The sequence below is a fragment of the Scylla paramamosain genome, chromosome 32 (assembly GCF_035594125.1).
Source record: "Scylla paramamosain isolate STU-SP2022 chromosome 32, ASM3559412v1, whole genome shotgun sequence".
NCBI classification, from domain to species: domain Eukaryota; kingdom Metazoa; phylum Arthropoda; class Malacostraca; order Decapoda; family Portunidae; genus Scylla; species Scylla paramamosain.
In genome coordinates this window covers 3236255-3252295 of record NC_087182.1, presented here as the reverse complement: position 1 = coordinate 3252295, position 16041 = coordinate 3236255, and the positions used below count along the sequence as shown (strand labels likewise).

General features: G+C 44.2%; 2 protein-coding genes across 2 annotated transcripts in view; both read right to left on the bottom strand.

The window, feature by feature from the left end:
• Positions 1–1816: 1816 nt before the first annotated feature.
• Positions 1817–9382, bottom strand: LOC135089058 (zygotic DNA replication licensing factor mcm3-like). Its single transcript, XM_063984255.1, has 15 exons — positions 9223–9382; positions 8494–8606; positions 8042–8250; positions 7457–7597; positions 6958–7124; positions 6639–6803; positions 6212–6348; positions 5850–6014; positions 5073–5420; positions 4703–4858; positions 4004–4154; positions 3413–3553; positions 3080–3248; positions 2776–2951; positions 1817–2371 (listed from the first exon to the last, which is right to left on the bottom strand). The coding sequence occupies exons 1-15, from the start codon at positions 9301–9303 to the stop codon at positions 2213–2215; spliced, it is 2478 nt and encodes an 825-aa protein (XP_063840325.1). The 5' UTR covers positions 9304–9382; the 3' UTR covers positions 1817–2212.
• Positions 9383–10345: 963 nt separating this feature from the next.
• Positions 10346–16041, bottom strand: part of LOC135089056 (junctophilin-1-like) — a 110823-nt gene continuing 105127 nt past the window's right edge. The window contains 2 exon segments of the mRNA XM_063984254.1: positions 10346–15106; positions 15664–15858. Of these exon segments, the coding sequence (XP_063840324.1) occupies positions 15020–15106; positions 15664–15858 (282 nt within the window). The 3' untranslated portion in view covers positions 10346–15019.

Sequence of the window (16041 nt, the reverse complement as noted above, 5' to 3'; positions counted from 1 at the left end):
CAGATTGAAAATTAGATCTTAGACCGCGAATGTTGCAGAAGTTAATGAAGAAAAAGTTGAGGGGGGTGTCAAGACACTTAAGATCGTCGACAGAAAGGCAGTCCGACCTGGGGACATTTATGGTCCCCTTCCCAGATGGGGACTCCCGAGGCTGGTGTAGGAGTCGCCATGATGATTTTGAAACTTTTGAGTGAAGGGTGTGTGTGTTATTAGGTGCTTGTAGTTTTGTGTGGAGGAAGAGAGTTGTCTTTAGAGGGCAGGCTGTGACTGCCCCCTTGTGTTGTGAGACACAAAGGGAAACGTTCAGTGAAGTCACAGCTGGGTTTAATGATAAGTTCACAGCACCCCCTGAACAGTGCTTTAGACCTCACTGGGAGTAATTATCGTTTCGGCAGGTGTCTACTGCCTCCTCCTGTAGTAAATACATCGATAAATTAGCATTATCAATTAGCTTATTTATCGATGTATTTACGCAACCATTTATTGTTTTGAAAGACGCGCGCACCCACAGAGATTCTTCAAGTGAGATGAAAACCGTATCTCGCACAGGGTGTTTATGCCCACACTCTTGCTATGGAATACACTCACTACTCAATAATGCTGTGTACTTTGATAACTCTGTGTAACCTTACTTCATACAACCTTTTGAACCTTTTTACCGCTCCTCTTTTCATCTTAGTGCCCACAGGTTCATTATACTTTTCTTCAACCCTTTGCATTGCCAGGTGACGCGAAGAGAACAGAAAAAAAAAGTATGTGAAGATGCAGCGAGTGGAGAGGGAGAGAGATGGAACATAAATAGGGATGTGAATGCAGTTCCCCTTCCACGCACGACAGTCTTTCCACATAATATGCCATAACAGTTGATAAGATAATTGAGCAATTTATTTTCATCGTAAGTGCAGGGACTGACAATGAAAGCAGCATCATAACGTTTTGCACATACTTTTGTATATGAAAGGCACTCTTGCTTACTACACTAAATTTAGATAATTTTCAACATCAGTGTTCACTGTGGTAGTCTGATGGCGCTGCTCGGTGTAACAGGTGTAATGACCCTCAACACTGCACATGGTACAGTTTATCCTAAGTCCAGTCAAGCCTGCAATCATATAATTTGAACACTTAACACTATAAGCATATTGCTTTGTCTTGCTGTCATATTTGTATCACCAGTTTCCAGCTACTTAGTATCATTACAAATCTCATTACTCTGTATCTACTGTCTACAGCACACTATGTACTGGGCCCTTTGTGAACAAGTGTGGGCGAGGTAATTGTAGGACGTATAACACAGGTCTGTGTGGCGATAACTTTCCTTCTGCCCTTTGGAATGTTATGAGCCCCCAAAGCCCCAACTACCTCAAGGATTTCATTAAGGCCCTCTCCTATAGGTCAGTATCTTTTAGTGTAAACATATCTCCACCCTCACAGCTCACTCTTCCACCTTCTGACTCATCACAACCTCACTCTCCATGCTCTACACAGCAAGCAGCAACATAACATTTTGCACATGGAAAGTACTCTTGCCTTCATCATCAATGTACACCCTTCCCCTTTACTTGCATGTTAAATCTAGGGTGTATTGTATTTTATTACATTTAGATTGCTGTCCATATATACATGTACCACTCACATATCCTGTAAAGACTTCTGAGACAAAGCATTAATGCACACACTCACATTAGTCATTATATTTTGGAAATGTTCTCTGTAAATCATATATGTATAGCATATATTCATGTATAATTAAGAGATTCTAACACCAATCATTAATTCTAGAAAAATTCAGGATACAAATAGTAAACAGTTCTGAGTATGTTTGTACCATTTTTTTTCACGGGAATAATATCTCTTAAGCAGATGCTACATAAATTTCATAGAAAACAAACTTGTGTATACATGATATTCTTGTTATTCCAAGATCTCCACTCATTAATCCTTAATTTACATTGTATCTTTATCTATAAAATTAATGCGAATAATGTAGAACAGATCATTCTTTGTAGACACAAGGCACTGTTGAAAACTTTCTGGTGAACTGATCACCTAAAAATATGTAAAAAATAAGTCTATAAAATGTACACACCAAGTGAGAGTTCTCTGAAACTTTACTCTCTTCTGATGAACTAAATTAAATCATACATAACAAAAGAAAAGAGAAAAAGATAGTAAGAAAAAGGAGGTAGAAAAAAAAAAAGTGCCCTCTCCCTTAGATGAGGAAGAGCATGCCGTCAGCCACCATGATCTGGTTAGCCTCGGTCATCCTCTCCACGGCAGCATCAATCTCGTCGCTGCCAAAGGGCTGGTCAGGGTGTGCTGCATTGACGTACTCTGTTACCCGGGTCATGGCCACTGTCTGGGTGTGCTCCTGGAACATGGACAAGGGTTCATGTAAAAAGTCCATTTACATGCTAAGCCACAACAAAGGGTGGTAGCCAAGACAAGGCACAATTACCATTCCCTCACAACTTATAGACATGTAAAAAAGTACATCAAACAGCACAATATGGTTACAATGACAGTAGGTACTCTCTCTCTCTCACTTAAATCTGTATACCAATAGGAGGTAGCTGGATACAACCTACTCATCTTTAAAACAACAAAAAATTTTGTGAGAATCAAAGCTTTAATAATTACACGAGATCAAAGTAGTGTTCTTAAGGAATACAAGGGCAACACAAAAACTTGGATCCATTCAAGACAGTGGTGGTGGTGGTGATCGTGGTAGTTGAAACAATAATGAATACAGTATCCAATTCTTTAATTTCTCACCTCCTTTAGCAGTTTCAGGATTGAGGATTTGAAGGCATCAAGTCGCTGGGAAGTGATCTCCTTAGGGGTGGAGGTGGTGTCCTCAGCTGCCTGCTTTGAGCCCTGCGTGGTAGACAGTGATGCGGTAGCCATCTCTTCATCTTCACCGTCATCCTCCATCTCATATGGGTCATAGCCTTGAGAGAGAAAAACATCTCGATCATAATTTCAATGTTCTTGGTGGAAATTAGGTATAGGTACACCTAGTCAAACTTAAATTAATGTCCCTCTTACATAAAAATAGCAATAAGAATCAGAGCGATACCTTCATCGCCAGGCTTCTTCTTTGGTTTCTTGGGTTTCTTTTCCTTCTCACTGGTTGATCTCCTCTTCCTCTTCCTTCCTTCTGTCTCTTCAGTCTCACTCTCATCTTCTCCTTCAGTCTCTGTTGCACTGCCTTCATCTCTCTTTGGTTTCTTCTTCTTCTCCATGACCTAAAAATACACACAAAAACATTATGTAAATCATATTATATCTGGCCATATCAGTAACTAGCACTGTATTTGTTCAGTGAGAATATGTAACTTTACTGAAATAGTCATAATTAGTATAAGAATTAACAAATAATTCGGCAACAAGGGGCAGGGAAGAAACTCACCTTTTTGAAGTATGCATAGGACACCATCTCAATGGCAGCCTCAGCGTCCTCCACCTCCACCAGCCGAGACAACCGGGCCTTGGCATGTGCTGTGGACAGACGGATCAGCGTCTCCAAGGCTCGGGCAGTTATGGGCTGGGTCTGCAGAAGTGTAATGGTATTCATTAGATCACAGCTGAAAAAAAAAAAAAAAAAACCTAAACATAAATGAAAATGTTGTATGTACTTCCTTAATACTCCTTTCAACAGTGACTGTGATAGCAATGTTCATTTGCTTCCCTGCATACATCACATCCTTGCATCCAATTGTTCCTACCCAAACATTTCATCCTTATACACTCGTCCTCCCACCTTACACTTCAGCTTTTAACACCAAAATCTTACAAATACATTAGGGACTTAAGTTTTACACCTACAAAATTGATCTTACTTATATTTTCATCATCACTGACATCCCCCTTATCAAATGGCAAAACACACACACACACACACACACACACACACACACACACACACTTTCCCATCACTTATAACCATGTCCAGCCAACCCTGCAGCACTGAGCCTCTCCCCTGTGCCGGCCTGAGCCTTACCCTGGCCATGTTGGAGTGCTCCACGTCCTGAGAGCGGAGGCGGGAGTATTCCTCCGCTATCACCTCACACGCCTCCTTGGTCAGAGTGGGCTTCATGTTCTTGGCAATGTGGATGTATTTCCGCATGAACTTGATGCTTACAATTTTGTCGCTGCAGGAGGAAGAGAAGTTTAAGTTTGTACATCTTTGGGGATTAGTAAGGTGAGCCATGAGACCATTCCTTTCCATTGGGGGATGATGGGGCTGAGTGTGTGAATGTGTGGTGCCTTGTCTGGGCCTTCCCATGTGGGATTGCCAGTCACATAGATAGACTCAGACAGACAGACATCTTGGATTAATCCCTAAAATTCCCAAACAGTTTTATATCTCACTAAGATCCTCTCAACATCCTGACCACCACTTTACCTCTTCCCATCACATTACTAATATACTCCTATTCTCTTCCTCAATTAACAAACTGTAACATAGCAACAATGATATTTGTGTGATAAGACCTGTTATATTACGGTTAACTACACAATGCAATCCATGTAGTGATTTCCTAAATATACAAAACTTCATTTAAAAAACAAAAGTCCTGTATACAAAATCCATTGCATATCAAAACATTCTGTCTTACTCTTTTATCTTGCACATCTTTCACAAGGCCAATTCTACAGCAGAGTAGTGTATGTATGATGCATTGCTCAGTATACCCACTTTTTGGACCTGAGGCTGCCATGAAGGAGAGCATTGTACTTCTCATAGATGGGAGTGTCTGTCTCCTCATCTTGTGCTACATCAGGATTACTGGTGGACAACATGTCTACTCCAGGGTTGATTGGCAATGCCTCACCATCCTGCTCACGTGGCGATCTAAGGAAACAAATTTTAGTATAACGACAGGCTAGACAAAGCCATTCCAACCAACAGCTTTATACCACTACACATTAGCCACAGATGAAGTCTAACTTATAAAGATGTAAATTATTAATTTATGAATTGGGACAGAGGACAAAATTTCATTCATAACTTAAAAAATTCATAGTCACCTGTATTGTACCTCAAGGCACCCCAACCCCAAGCTTACCTGTAGCGGTGCATGCGGACAACGTGGTCTGCTATCCTGCGGTCACTGTCGGGATCTGCCACATCCAGCATGATGAAGAGGCAATCAAAACGTGAGAGGAGAGAGTCCTGGAGACCAATGTTCTCCATGGGTGTCTTGTACTGGTCGTAGCGACCATACACAGGGTTAGCTGCAGCAAGCACGGAGCACCTTGCATTCAGCCTGGCGTGGATCCCAGCCTTGGCAATGGTGACTCTGCCCTGTTCCATCACTTCGTGGATCCCTGTGCGGTCAGCATCTGTCATTTTGTCAAACTCATCGATGCAGACCACTCCCCGATCACCCAACACCATTGCACCGGCCTGGAGTCTGCAGTATGGAAGGGAGACACAGAGGTTAAGGAGAGTTTATAGATAAGTTATCATGTTTAATACTTACTCCCAATTTTGGAAGTTCCTTGCAAGGAATGGCTATGGTAGAATGTCCCTTCATAGCCAGCTTGGATTACATGGATTTTCATTTCAATAATGGCAGGGCAACCAAATGAGTCAAGAAGTTTGAGGTGTTGGAAATCTACTTATTACACTAATAAAAGTGCACTCTAATGACCATGCTATATTTAGTTCACAGCCTGACATTTCCACTTATCATCTTTGTAACTTCACTTCCTCTAAAGGTTGGTGTCACCTGAGCATCAGTGAAACATTTCCTCCAAAGAACCACAAACTTACTTTTACTTTTGATCCATAAAAAGCAAATACTTAAACACATCAAGCATAACACAAAGATAACACTAACCTCCTCTCCCCAGTTTCATTATCAGTGGTGACGGCCGCTGTGAGACCCACACCCGAGGAACCGCGGCCAGTGGTGGTGATTGCTCGTGGCGCTGTGCTCACCACGTACCGCAGCAGCTGAGATTTGGCCACTGATGGATCTCCAATCAGCAGGATATTGATGTCTCTGTTCCATAAAGATTCCACAATTGATGTCTTCGTTTTGACTTTAAGACTACAACAGGCTTAGCAGTGGAATCTTTGCACTGGAAACTAAATTACAGTAACTAAAATGGAAAAAAATTGTAATAAACTATTTACAATATACCTGTCATTAAGTTACATATTTCAGCACAGTAGCACAAGTGTAAGACTTTGACGCACCCCCTGAGCCTTGTTCCATTAGGCAGCACCTTCTCCACGCCCCCCAGCAGCATGCACAGCAGCGCCTTCTTGATGTACTCGTGGCCATGGATGCTCGGCGCCAGGGACTTGGCCAGCAGCTCAAACACATCCACTTTCTAAAATTTACGATATATAGAAATGAATGTAGAAGTGATTTGTTGATGTACTATACAAGTCAATTATATGAATTAAAATCCAGAATTTTTAATCAATGAAAAGTTAAGTGGCTGTAAAATATAAAAGGTACCACTCTTTATTCTGATGTCAAACATTGTCATCATGTAACACATTCAACATTATTCTATCAACTTCAAATTTATTGGAAGCATAAAGTATAAAATGCTAAACTTAACTGCACTCCAAAATTATCTTCAGCAATACAAAAGATAATATCTAAGCATCTCACCTTTTGTTTAGAGAACTTCTTGCACTTCTGCACATCATCTGAGTAAATGAGAGGTGACACCTCTTTGCTCATGAGGATGACATTGTTGGCTAGAAGGATGGTGCCAAATGTGCCAGTGGTGAAGGAACCTTGTCTCCTGGGCAGACACCGGTAGATTCCCACAATCTGCAAAGTGAACATTTTAGGACATCATCTAGACTACTGGAGGCTGCTCCTCTGGACACAATTAGCTGAGTGGCAGAATGACCTTGTGGTGACACAATACAGTGGCAATAACCACTCTAGGATCACACTCTCAAACACTTCAATCATATCTCACCTGCACTCTGTCACCAGGCTTGCACTTGTCCACAAGGTCATTGTCAAGGATGACCTCCACTGAACGAGGCAGCTGACCTGCAGGAGACTTCTCAGGCATTTCCTGGATGGAGATTGTCTGGTGGTCCTTGTACTCACACAGGCCAAACTCTGTCTCATAAGGGTTACCTGGGAAAGAGAGAAAAGTTACACATCACTGTTCATCACACACAACTCTGTTAAAACAAATATCCTCGGAGACTGAATTGGAATATGGCTTTGTACTGCCATTTCTAAAATAAAATTACTTTAAACTAAAGATCAATATAAAAATATCTTTGCAATTTGATTTTCTATTATGATATACACACAATAAAACAGTCCAGTAAAGAAATAAATCATAAACGTGAAAATGCATATGTATCAATGGATATTTTGCCAACATCATAGGGAACACAACACAAGATCCATCTATCTAGCCAACACATATCAGGTATACTTCACTTCATGCAGGCACTCACCGGCAGCATCCTTGGTGGGGTAGATGCTGCTGGAGGGCTGGGGGTCATAGGATGTGAAGTCGGTGTAGCGGCGTTCCAGTGTCTTCTTGGTGGTGGGGCAGTAGTGGACAGAGCGCACTACTTTAGGCTGCACCAAGGAGCCTGCAGGAAAGGATCATCTATACTAATCTAACAACATTTGGGGGTTCAATCTGGCAATGTACACGTATCAGTGGTGCAACTGGTTCTTAGGGAGGTATGAATTAGTGCACATGACAGTAGTAGAAGTTAGTTTTTTTCCATAAGGACACTTTCTATGCAACACACATCATATTATCCTGTTATTATGATACATCAGTCAATAAAAGTAACAGCACGATTTACAAATAAAATCTCCAATGCTCACATAATCTTTAGAAAACTGTCACTTGTAGGTTTTTCATACTAAAGACATATCTCTATCAAAAATATGATTAACTTATTACTATGATGAACTGGACTCTATTAAGGGTGTCTGCATATAAAAAGAACTTCTAATCATACCTAGGTAACCTCAAGGAAACCCAGGCCCGGCCCAAGTAGTACCAAGTGGGAGGCAACACTTACACTTGGTGACGATGCCTTCCACACACACCAAGTTCCCAAGGTTTCTGGAGGTCAGTGTTCGTGGTGACACATGCTTACTGCCAAAACTCCCTTCAAAGCCAACGAACAGTTCTTCCTTAGACTTGGCAAAATTGACATCCACTGAATTCACAAACTCCTTCAGGGCTCGATGAAATGCTGGTAGTTCTTCAAAAGCCCTATTCAGAAGCCTGTAGAAGTCAAAACTTTGGTAATAGCAGCCACATTTATAAATTTATAAGTCAATGTACTCTTCATTCTTCTCTCTCATTGTATCATTCACATTATCAGTTTTCTGACAGGTGATTTAAAGGTGCAAATATTCCAAATGGTGAGATCTAAGATATGGGAACAGACTTACATATGTACTAGGTGTTCTGCAAAGCTTAAAAGAATAATGCAGTCACAAAGCCTGTCACCTTCACCACACTCACCCTGCAGCGCGGTGGGCATTCTTCTGTCGCAGGTCATTAATGTTCACAATGATGCGACAGTCACCACTGGTCACCATGTCCCTCACCAGCTGAGTGTACACCCCGGCGTCCTCCTGTAAAAACCATTCCTATAAGCACACATATATCACCCATACAGTACAATGGAAGACAGACCCCATATAATACACAACATAATCTGAGGCACATAATCACATTTCTCTGTAGTCACCATCGCACACCATCCTTATTTCACTATAGCTAACGGGGATTATGGAAATTGGCTTTACCTACTAATTTCCTGATAATGACCACTTCTCGGCATATCACATTTCAAGCCGTGATCTACACAATGAAGGGATCAGCAGTGAAATGAATTAACTCGATGAATCTATACGTAATCACACCTCAGATAAAGACGGTAATGTTATTTCAATATTATCCTAATTAACTCCATACAAGTTGCTTTGTGAAGTGCAGTGGGCCTCACCCAGACCCCTGCGGGACCCCACACCCGCCAGCCACGCCTCAACATCACCACTCATATGCACTTCCAGGTGTGAATAAGACGCTAATCCATCCCCAGAATATAAAATGTATCTCCACAACACGGCAAATCCCAATCTAACACCAGTCAGTGGCCTTTAAATTAAGCCTGTGTGGCGGCCCGTTTCCACAGCTTGTCACTCCTCATTACAAGTTACAGGTTCTAATACCTTCAGTAGTACTCACCTCGTCCTCCAGGAACTCCAGATACTCTCTCTGGATCTCCCTGAGACGTGCATCCCTTTCGATGTCCACAGTTGTTCCCATTTTGTCAGGTTTTCACAATACCCAGCACCAAGGAACCAAGGCGTCCACTCAGTCCACCACAACTAAAAGCGCGGGAACCTTTGCCCAGAAACGCCTCCTCCGATCTGACTTGACTTTGGCCTTGTCTGTGTTTTGCATAATAATACACAAATGCCATGTCCATCTTATGAAATCTCTATATATAGATAAACATTTTTTTTATTTAAATTGATAATATATATGCAAATAGATAAATATGTGTGGGTTATTCTGCAAAATTATAAGTAAGATGAAATGACTCAATCGGACGAAAGCTTTCTGTAAAGGGATCCAAAACATTGTGATACAAGACACATGGGTCACATCCTGATCAGGCATGTGAGGTTCATTAAGTGAAAATGTCCTAAAATTAATAAAATGAGCTAGAGACTATAAACTTACGAGCTGTTGCCCCTCAACCCACCCACGCGAATGTTTGAGTCTCACCTATTGCGCGGCGGCTTTCCTTGGCGGGAAGTTTGGATATCACCCTGCTTATTTCAATAATTGTCATTATAATATATAGCGTTATTTAGGTAAATATTGTTATTCCTTCCTCTCTCTGTGCATGAATTGACTTTAGTAATTTCACCGATGTAAGCTATGACAAAAATGTCAAGATGAAATGTAGTTTGAAACAAGATCTAAATGAAATGTTGATCTTGGCGTGGACACGAACTCCTGCTGCGCTCTGCAGAAGGAAGTTTTTAATGAAAGCAGTCACTGACAGGAGATAGGCGCCTTCAAGGAAAAGAGCTGTTTTTTATAATAAAAGTAATGGTGGGGAACGCGACTTTGGTGCCATGTTCCCTTTTCCACCCACAGTACAGCGCCGCTACTCTTGCAGGGATGCTGCGTGACCTCAGCTTTGCGGCGCCAATAGTCAATTTCTCGCGCTGAGTTAAAATTCAGTGACTACTGACTATGACCATGGAGAAATAGTTGATGGAGGAGAGTGACAATCAACCACAGTAGAGACGAATCCAATACAAGCACAAGTAACTTAAGGAGGAATCAAATAACATTAGTGTTTTGGTTTTATTAAAGGAACAACATTGTATTAACAATTTCACACACACAGCCTCCACTGTCCAATCCATTGTAAAAGTGCATAGGGCTTATCAGATGATGTAGCTCCCCTCAGCTCTCCACCTGGGTAGTGGACTCCGCGACTCCACCGAGTAGCCAACCCTGAACGAACGTGGAGATGAAGACCTGGGTGGCGGGGGACGGGTGGGGTGAAGACAGCGTGATGTGGATGGGTGGTGAGTGTGTGGGGTGATGACCGGAGTGAGGGATGGTAACCACGGACCGGGACCCACTCGCTGGCGACGCACGGAACAACGGGAAAAGATACAAGCACATGCTCATGACTGACAGGGCGAAAACATTAGAACTTTGAAACAAGCATTGAAACGAAAATATATGCAAATGGTTACAAAACTTGCTGCGACGTACCAAATTTCCAATGTCGAAAAGAAAGAAAAGTTGCGTTAAGACACGTGATCCTCGTCTTTATAACATGTAATGGGATGTCTTGTGATCGTGCAAACTCAAATGTGGTCACAAAACAAAACAAGTTCAATATTATCATGTTCTTTTTTTTTCAAGCCCGAGGGAGCTGCCAGGGTGGCCGGCGAGGGATGCGGGAGGTGGTGGTCGTGGCTGCCGAGATCAAGACGGGAAGGAAGGAGGGAGGGAAGAAGGGCGCGAAGGAAAATTTCCACCATGTACTCTTACACCTCTCCACTCCGCACTTCAGCAAATATAATTTCTTGTAAAAATATCTCTGTTGAATATCCTAATCAGTACATCTTGGTTAACGAAAATGTAAAAAGTTTCCAATGTCTGATTTAGTTCTTATATTCTTCTCTGATCAGAAATGAAATGTGCAGTGTGGACATACTCGTAAGTATGCACATGATTACATTCAATACAGTTATGTCATATCGAATGAATGCGAATGAAAACATAACAGTACTTTAGAAAACCTTCCTTAGACCACTTTTTTTTTTTACCATTGAACAACACCTTCAGCAAACATTTTTCCTTCTCTTACAGGAAAACAACCTTCCCTGTCTCATAAAAAGAAACCTTCATATGATCACCATTTCCTCTTATAAAAGTCAAAACAAGTGTGTAACTGTTAACAACACTATAGTCTGTGTGGGGATCGCACTGTTCAATACACTGCGTTGCACGCTGCTGCACGTAGCCACATAGGGAACATTCTTAGATCCACCTTGTACTCGGGTAGCCGATGACGCGCGTGACTCTTCGCTGAATCTTTCTTTTCTCCACACAACCCTCTATGTTGCTTTCCTCCCGAGGCGTGGCCGCTAACTGGGGATGTACTGCCTTGGCCAACCGTCCTCTTCTCCTCACCGGGAACCTTAGAAGCGACAGTGTTCCCTTCACCGTATCGAGGGCCATACTTGAGTTATCTGTAGTCGGCACTTGTGGCACTGATGTCTCGTGAGAGATGCCTGTGTAGTGTTAGGCGCCTGCTTCAGTACGCAGCCCCGCGTTTGTGTTGTGTGAGGCTGTGGCTGTGACCTTTACGAATGACTCTAGTAGGTTCATAAATCGTGCTGGGGCTGAGGAAGAAACCAAGAGAGCAAAGAGCAGCGAGGAAGCGGGGCTGTTGTCAGGTTTGGCCTCGCATTGCCGCTCCCCACTTGCACTCTACAACTCGCCCTAACGGTATGCAGTACTTCAGACACGATATTGTATCAAAGGAATACGATAGAAAAACCAAGACTCGTTTATGTGTTACAAGTAGTGCAGTAATTATTTTAAGGCGCAATAAGATGAACATGTCGGAGCCCCAAAATTACATTATTTAAAGAAAATCCTTATCAAGGAAAAGGAAGCAGCAGACTGTGGTAATACTGGGTCAAACACGCAGCACACCAGCCCTGCAGTGTCCGCCATGGTGACTGACGCGAGGACACCAGGGCCGTCATGGCGGCACGAGGCAAGGTATTGTTGGCTTCCCACACGCCGAGTGACCGCCACTCTGCTGGGCGTAATGGCAAGGAGCCGCCGCGTGGAGGAACTCAGGCTCACTGAAAGGTTTCTTACGCCTCTCATCTTCCGTTAGAGACTAAAAGGCTAGAAAATTAATGTTCAATTTTGTTACCTTATACGAAAGCTGTTCCTTGCAATCACATTTAGCCAACTCGAGATAGGACCCCGCCAACACGTGGAATTTCACCCAGACTGAGAAATTTCTCACCATCATGCAAAAGGCACTCGTTTGTATTGTGTCGATTTTCACAAGGGAGAGGAATGGTAAGCAACATAATGTAAACAACAGTGTGGGGTCATCGTTGGTGCCAGGAATGGCCTTTACCAATGCAATGTGGATGAATGATAAACGTTCTGCTACGCAGCGAAACAGGATTCGTTGGTGTACAGGAAGAGCTCCGCCGAGGCGACGTGGACCTCTTGATGCCACGAGGAGGTGTGGGGCCTGAGGTGTCTCCCCGGGAGTGTGGCGAGGCGGGTCATGTGATGCTGATGCTTGTCTGCCATTTATATCAAACATGTTGAATACAAGTATTATAGACTGCAGGACCACTGTTGGGCGTGTGTACGAGCGGCGCCACAAGTCAAGCTGAACACAACTTGGTGAGCAAGGCATGCGGCCCCGCGGCTGGTGGAGATCAAAACTAGATGTACTGATTTCCAACAACTTCACTAAACTAGGAATTAGCAAAATTAACATCTAACTGCTTTCTATGAAAACTAAATTCGCATTAATGGGCTGAGTAACAGGTGGAGGCGTGCAAAACTGTAATACTTGACTCCTGGCCAGGCGGCGCGGCGTTCAGGCCCTGGGAGCCCCTGCACGATGGCTTATGAGCGTGTAAGGTCATTGACCCGTACAGCGTCAGCAGCTTATGACACGATAACCCTTCAAAAATTCCCACCCCTTTGCCAGCGGCATATCTTGTACTAACCCAGGTTGCCATGGTGACAGTGTGTGTATAGTGCTGGGGGCTCCTATTCATTAACTGAGACACTAGCAACTCCCTGAGGCAACAGATGAGCTGAGACTGCTCCCGCCCTTCCTCCTCCTCCTCCTCCTTCTCCTCCACCTTCCACCAGCGTGGCATGTGTGCAGGAGCCTGACCTCCCCACCACACTCTCCTGGCCATCATGTGGATGTCTCTGTCTGGCACCCTGTCTTCTCCTGTCCACGTCACCCTGACCATCAGGATTAGGCGCAAAATAATAAGGAATTGAACATAATAAATAAAAATGTCATAGCAAATGGGGAAAATTAACTTTCACCACTGATAAGTTTGATAAATTGAGAGTTGTTCTTCACTCACTTTCGCGTGGTCGTGAAATCCTCACTCACTCAGACGGGCGGCCCGTGTGGCCTGCTTGGCGGTGCCCGGGCCCCTCTCACCATTGCTCATGAGACACCGACAACTCGTTAGCATTTTCTCCTTCGTTTTAAGCCCTAAGGAACTCACTACTGCCAAAAAAGTTAGAATGCCTTAACTGGCCGGCACAGGGATTGCAAAACATTAATATGTTGGCTGACGCTGTACGGGTTAACTAGTGCAGAATTTTCAACATTACGCAGCAAATTAACAGCAAATTATATTTTGAGATTGTAAAAAGTCAAAATACCAAGCGGAACAAAATCGGTTGTTACCTCCACCGCGTGTGTCACCGCCACACCTGTGCTAGGCGAGAGTGGCCAGGTGTGTCCTGCACCAGCACGCGTGCCTGTATGCCTTGTTCCCCTATGAGGTCCGTCAGGCTCCCGGCAGGACCCAGGGGGTCCCTGGCGGGATCCTAGACGCAGTCCTCGGCCAGCCCAGCGGGTGTCTCCTCGAGGCTCTCAGGGGACAAGTGTGGTTCAGACGCTCGTCCACTGTACATTCCTCGAGACAGAAGTCAATATGACCTCTGATACATGAGGCATAGAATTATACATTAAAAAAAATAACCTGTACTAGAAATTACATTAGTATAAATCTGTACTGAACTTCACAAATAGTACCATAGGTGGGTAGAAAATCTAGTGCCTATTATGCAATTACGGCAAATGGTGCCCGGGGCCAGTGACCCCCAGCACCCCGAGTCCTGGGGAGTCAGGATGGCGGAGGCCACACTGTGGTAGCAAAAGATGCAATAATTTACAATGGCCCCGGTGTAGTGAGTCTGTGGTCAGGTGACGAAGGAAATGAGGCACAGCCAAAACACTCCACATGGGACAAGAGCTTGCTCAGTCAGTGTTTGCACATGATCTTCCTTGTAGTCTGAGAGTTGGCTCCCTCCTCCTCCTCTTCTTATATCCTCCTGCCTTACCCCCTCCTTAGCCCCGGGCCGCACGGGTCAGCTCGAGGCAGCCAGCCGAGCTTCACGACGGCTCTGGACTGGCCACCCGAGGACACCAGTGGCGGCGGCGGCGGTACAAAAGGGACGGCTCACACTTGGGCGGCAGGACGTGGCACGAACCATAACAAAATAGAGATTCTGACAGCACACGTGAGCAGGCAGGACGCAGGCGTAGTCTGCTGAGGAAGGCACGGGCGGCGGCCGACATGTTGGGGTGCCCAAGGCTGCTGCTGCTGTTGCTGCTGCTGTGGCACTCCCTGAGGGTGGGCTGCGGCAGGCGCGGCTCTCACGCGGCAGCTCGGACAGCGACCTGAAGAACCCGCGGCCTTGCTGGCTGCTACGACAACAACTTGAAGAACATCAGTGCCAGCGACAAATTGAGGAAGAGAATGAGCATGACCAGTCGCTGTCGGGAGAACCAGTCCTGTGGAGAGAGAACGCTCGTCACATTTCACCACGAGAACATCCGTGTGTGTGTGTGTGTGTGTGTGTGTGTGTGTGTGTGTGTGTGTGTGTGTGTGTGTGTGTGTGTGTGTGTGTGTGTGTGTGTTGTAGAGTGGGGTGGAGCTGGGTACTGAAGAGCTTAGGCATTAAGTTATTCCTGTTTATTAAAGCTTCTATTTTTGGGGCAAAAATTTCCTCTGACTTGTCCACAGAAAAAGAAGAAGAAAAAAAAAAAGATGATAATGCAAGAGGTGTGACGTGAATAATTTACTTTGGTGTGACAAGGTACAGGTGACAACGAACAAACGACATCCCAGACACGGGAAGGTTAAGTTTCAAATCATGAATCCAGATAATTGAGGAAACATGTCATTTTGTTCAAAGCCAGATGTTAGAAGGAAAGAAGCACTGTATACCAGTCCCTTCAGAAAGAGTAGCAACAAGCATGTGATGCAGCAGCTTCACCATTCATGGAGAGTAAGCTAGGGACATAAAGATTAGCTCTCCAAATGTCAGCATGTGAAGGTCAGAGCTCACCTGGACAGCTGGACTGGTGAGGTAGAGGAGCGGGTTGGCGCGATACACTGCCGCCTCCTCAGCCTGGCGACGCACCTCGTGTCTCTGAGCCGAGCTGAGCACTGCCGCCTCCTCGCGTGACATCATGTTAACAGGCAGCGCCTGAGCGTCAGGCAGTGACTTCTTCCTCTTCAGGGCTACAGCTGGAGGGGCGGCCTGTGGAGAGGTAAACATTAGTAATGCGGATTGCTAATGTAAAAATTAAATTCTCTTGTTCTCACGAAGTATTGAAACCATCTTCATGAAAAATTATAACTGAATATTGAATCAATTCTCAGTTCACCCTCTTCATGACCTGTCCTGTAGTGGAGGTGTGCGGCAACACTCGAGGCCAGTGTG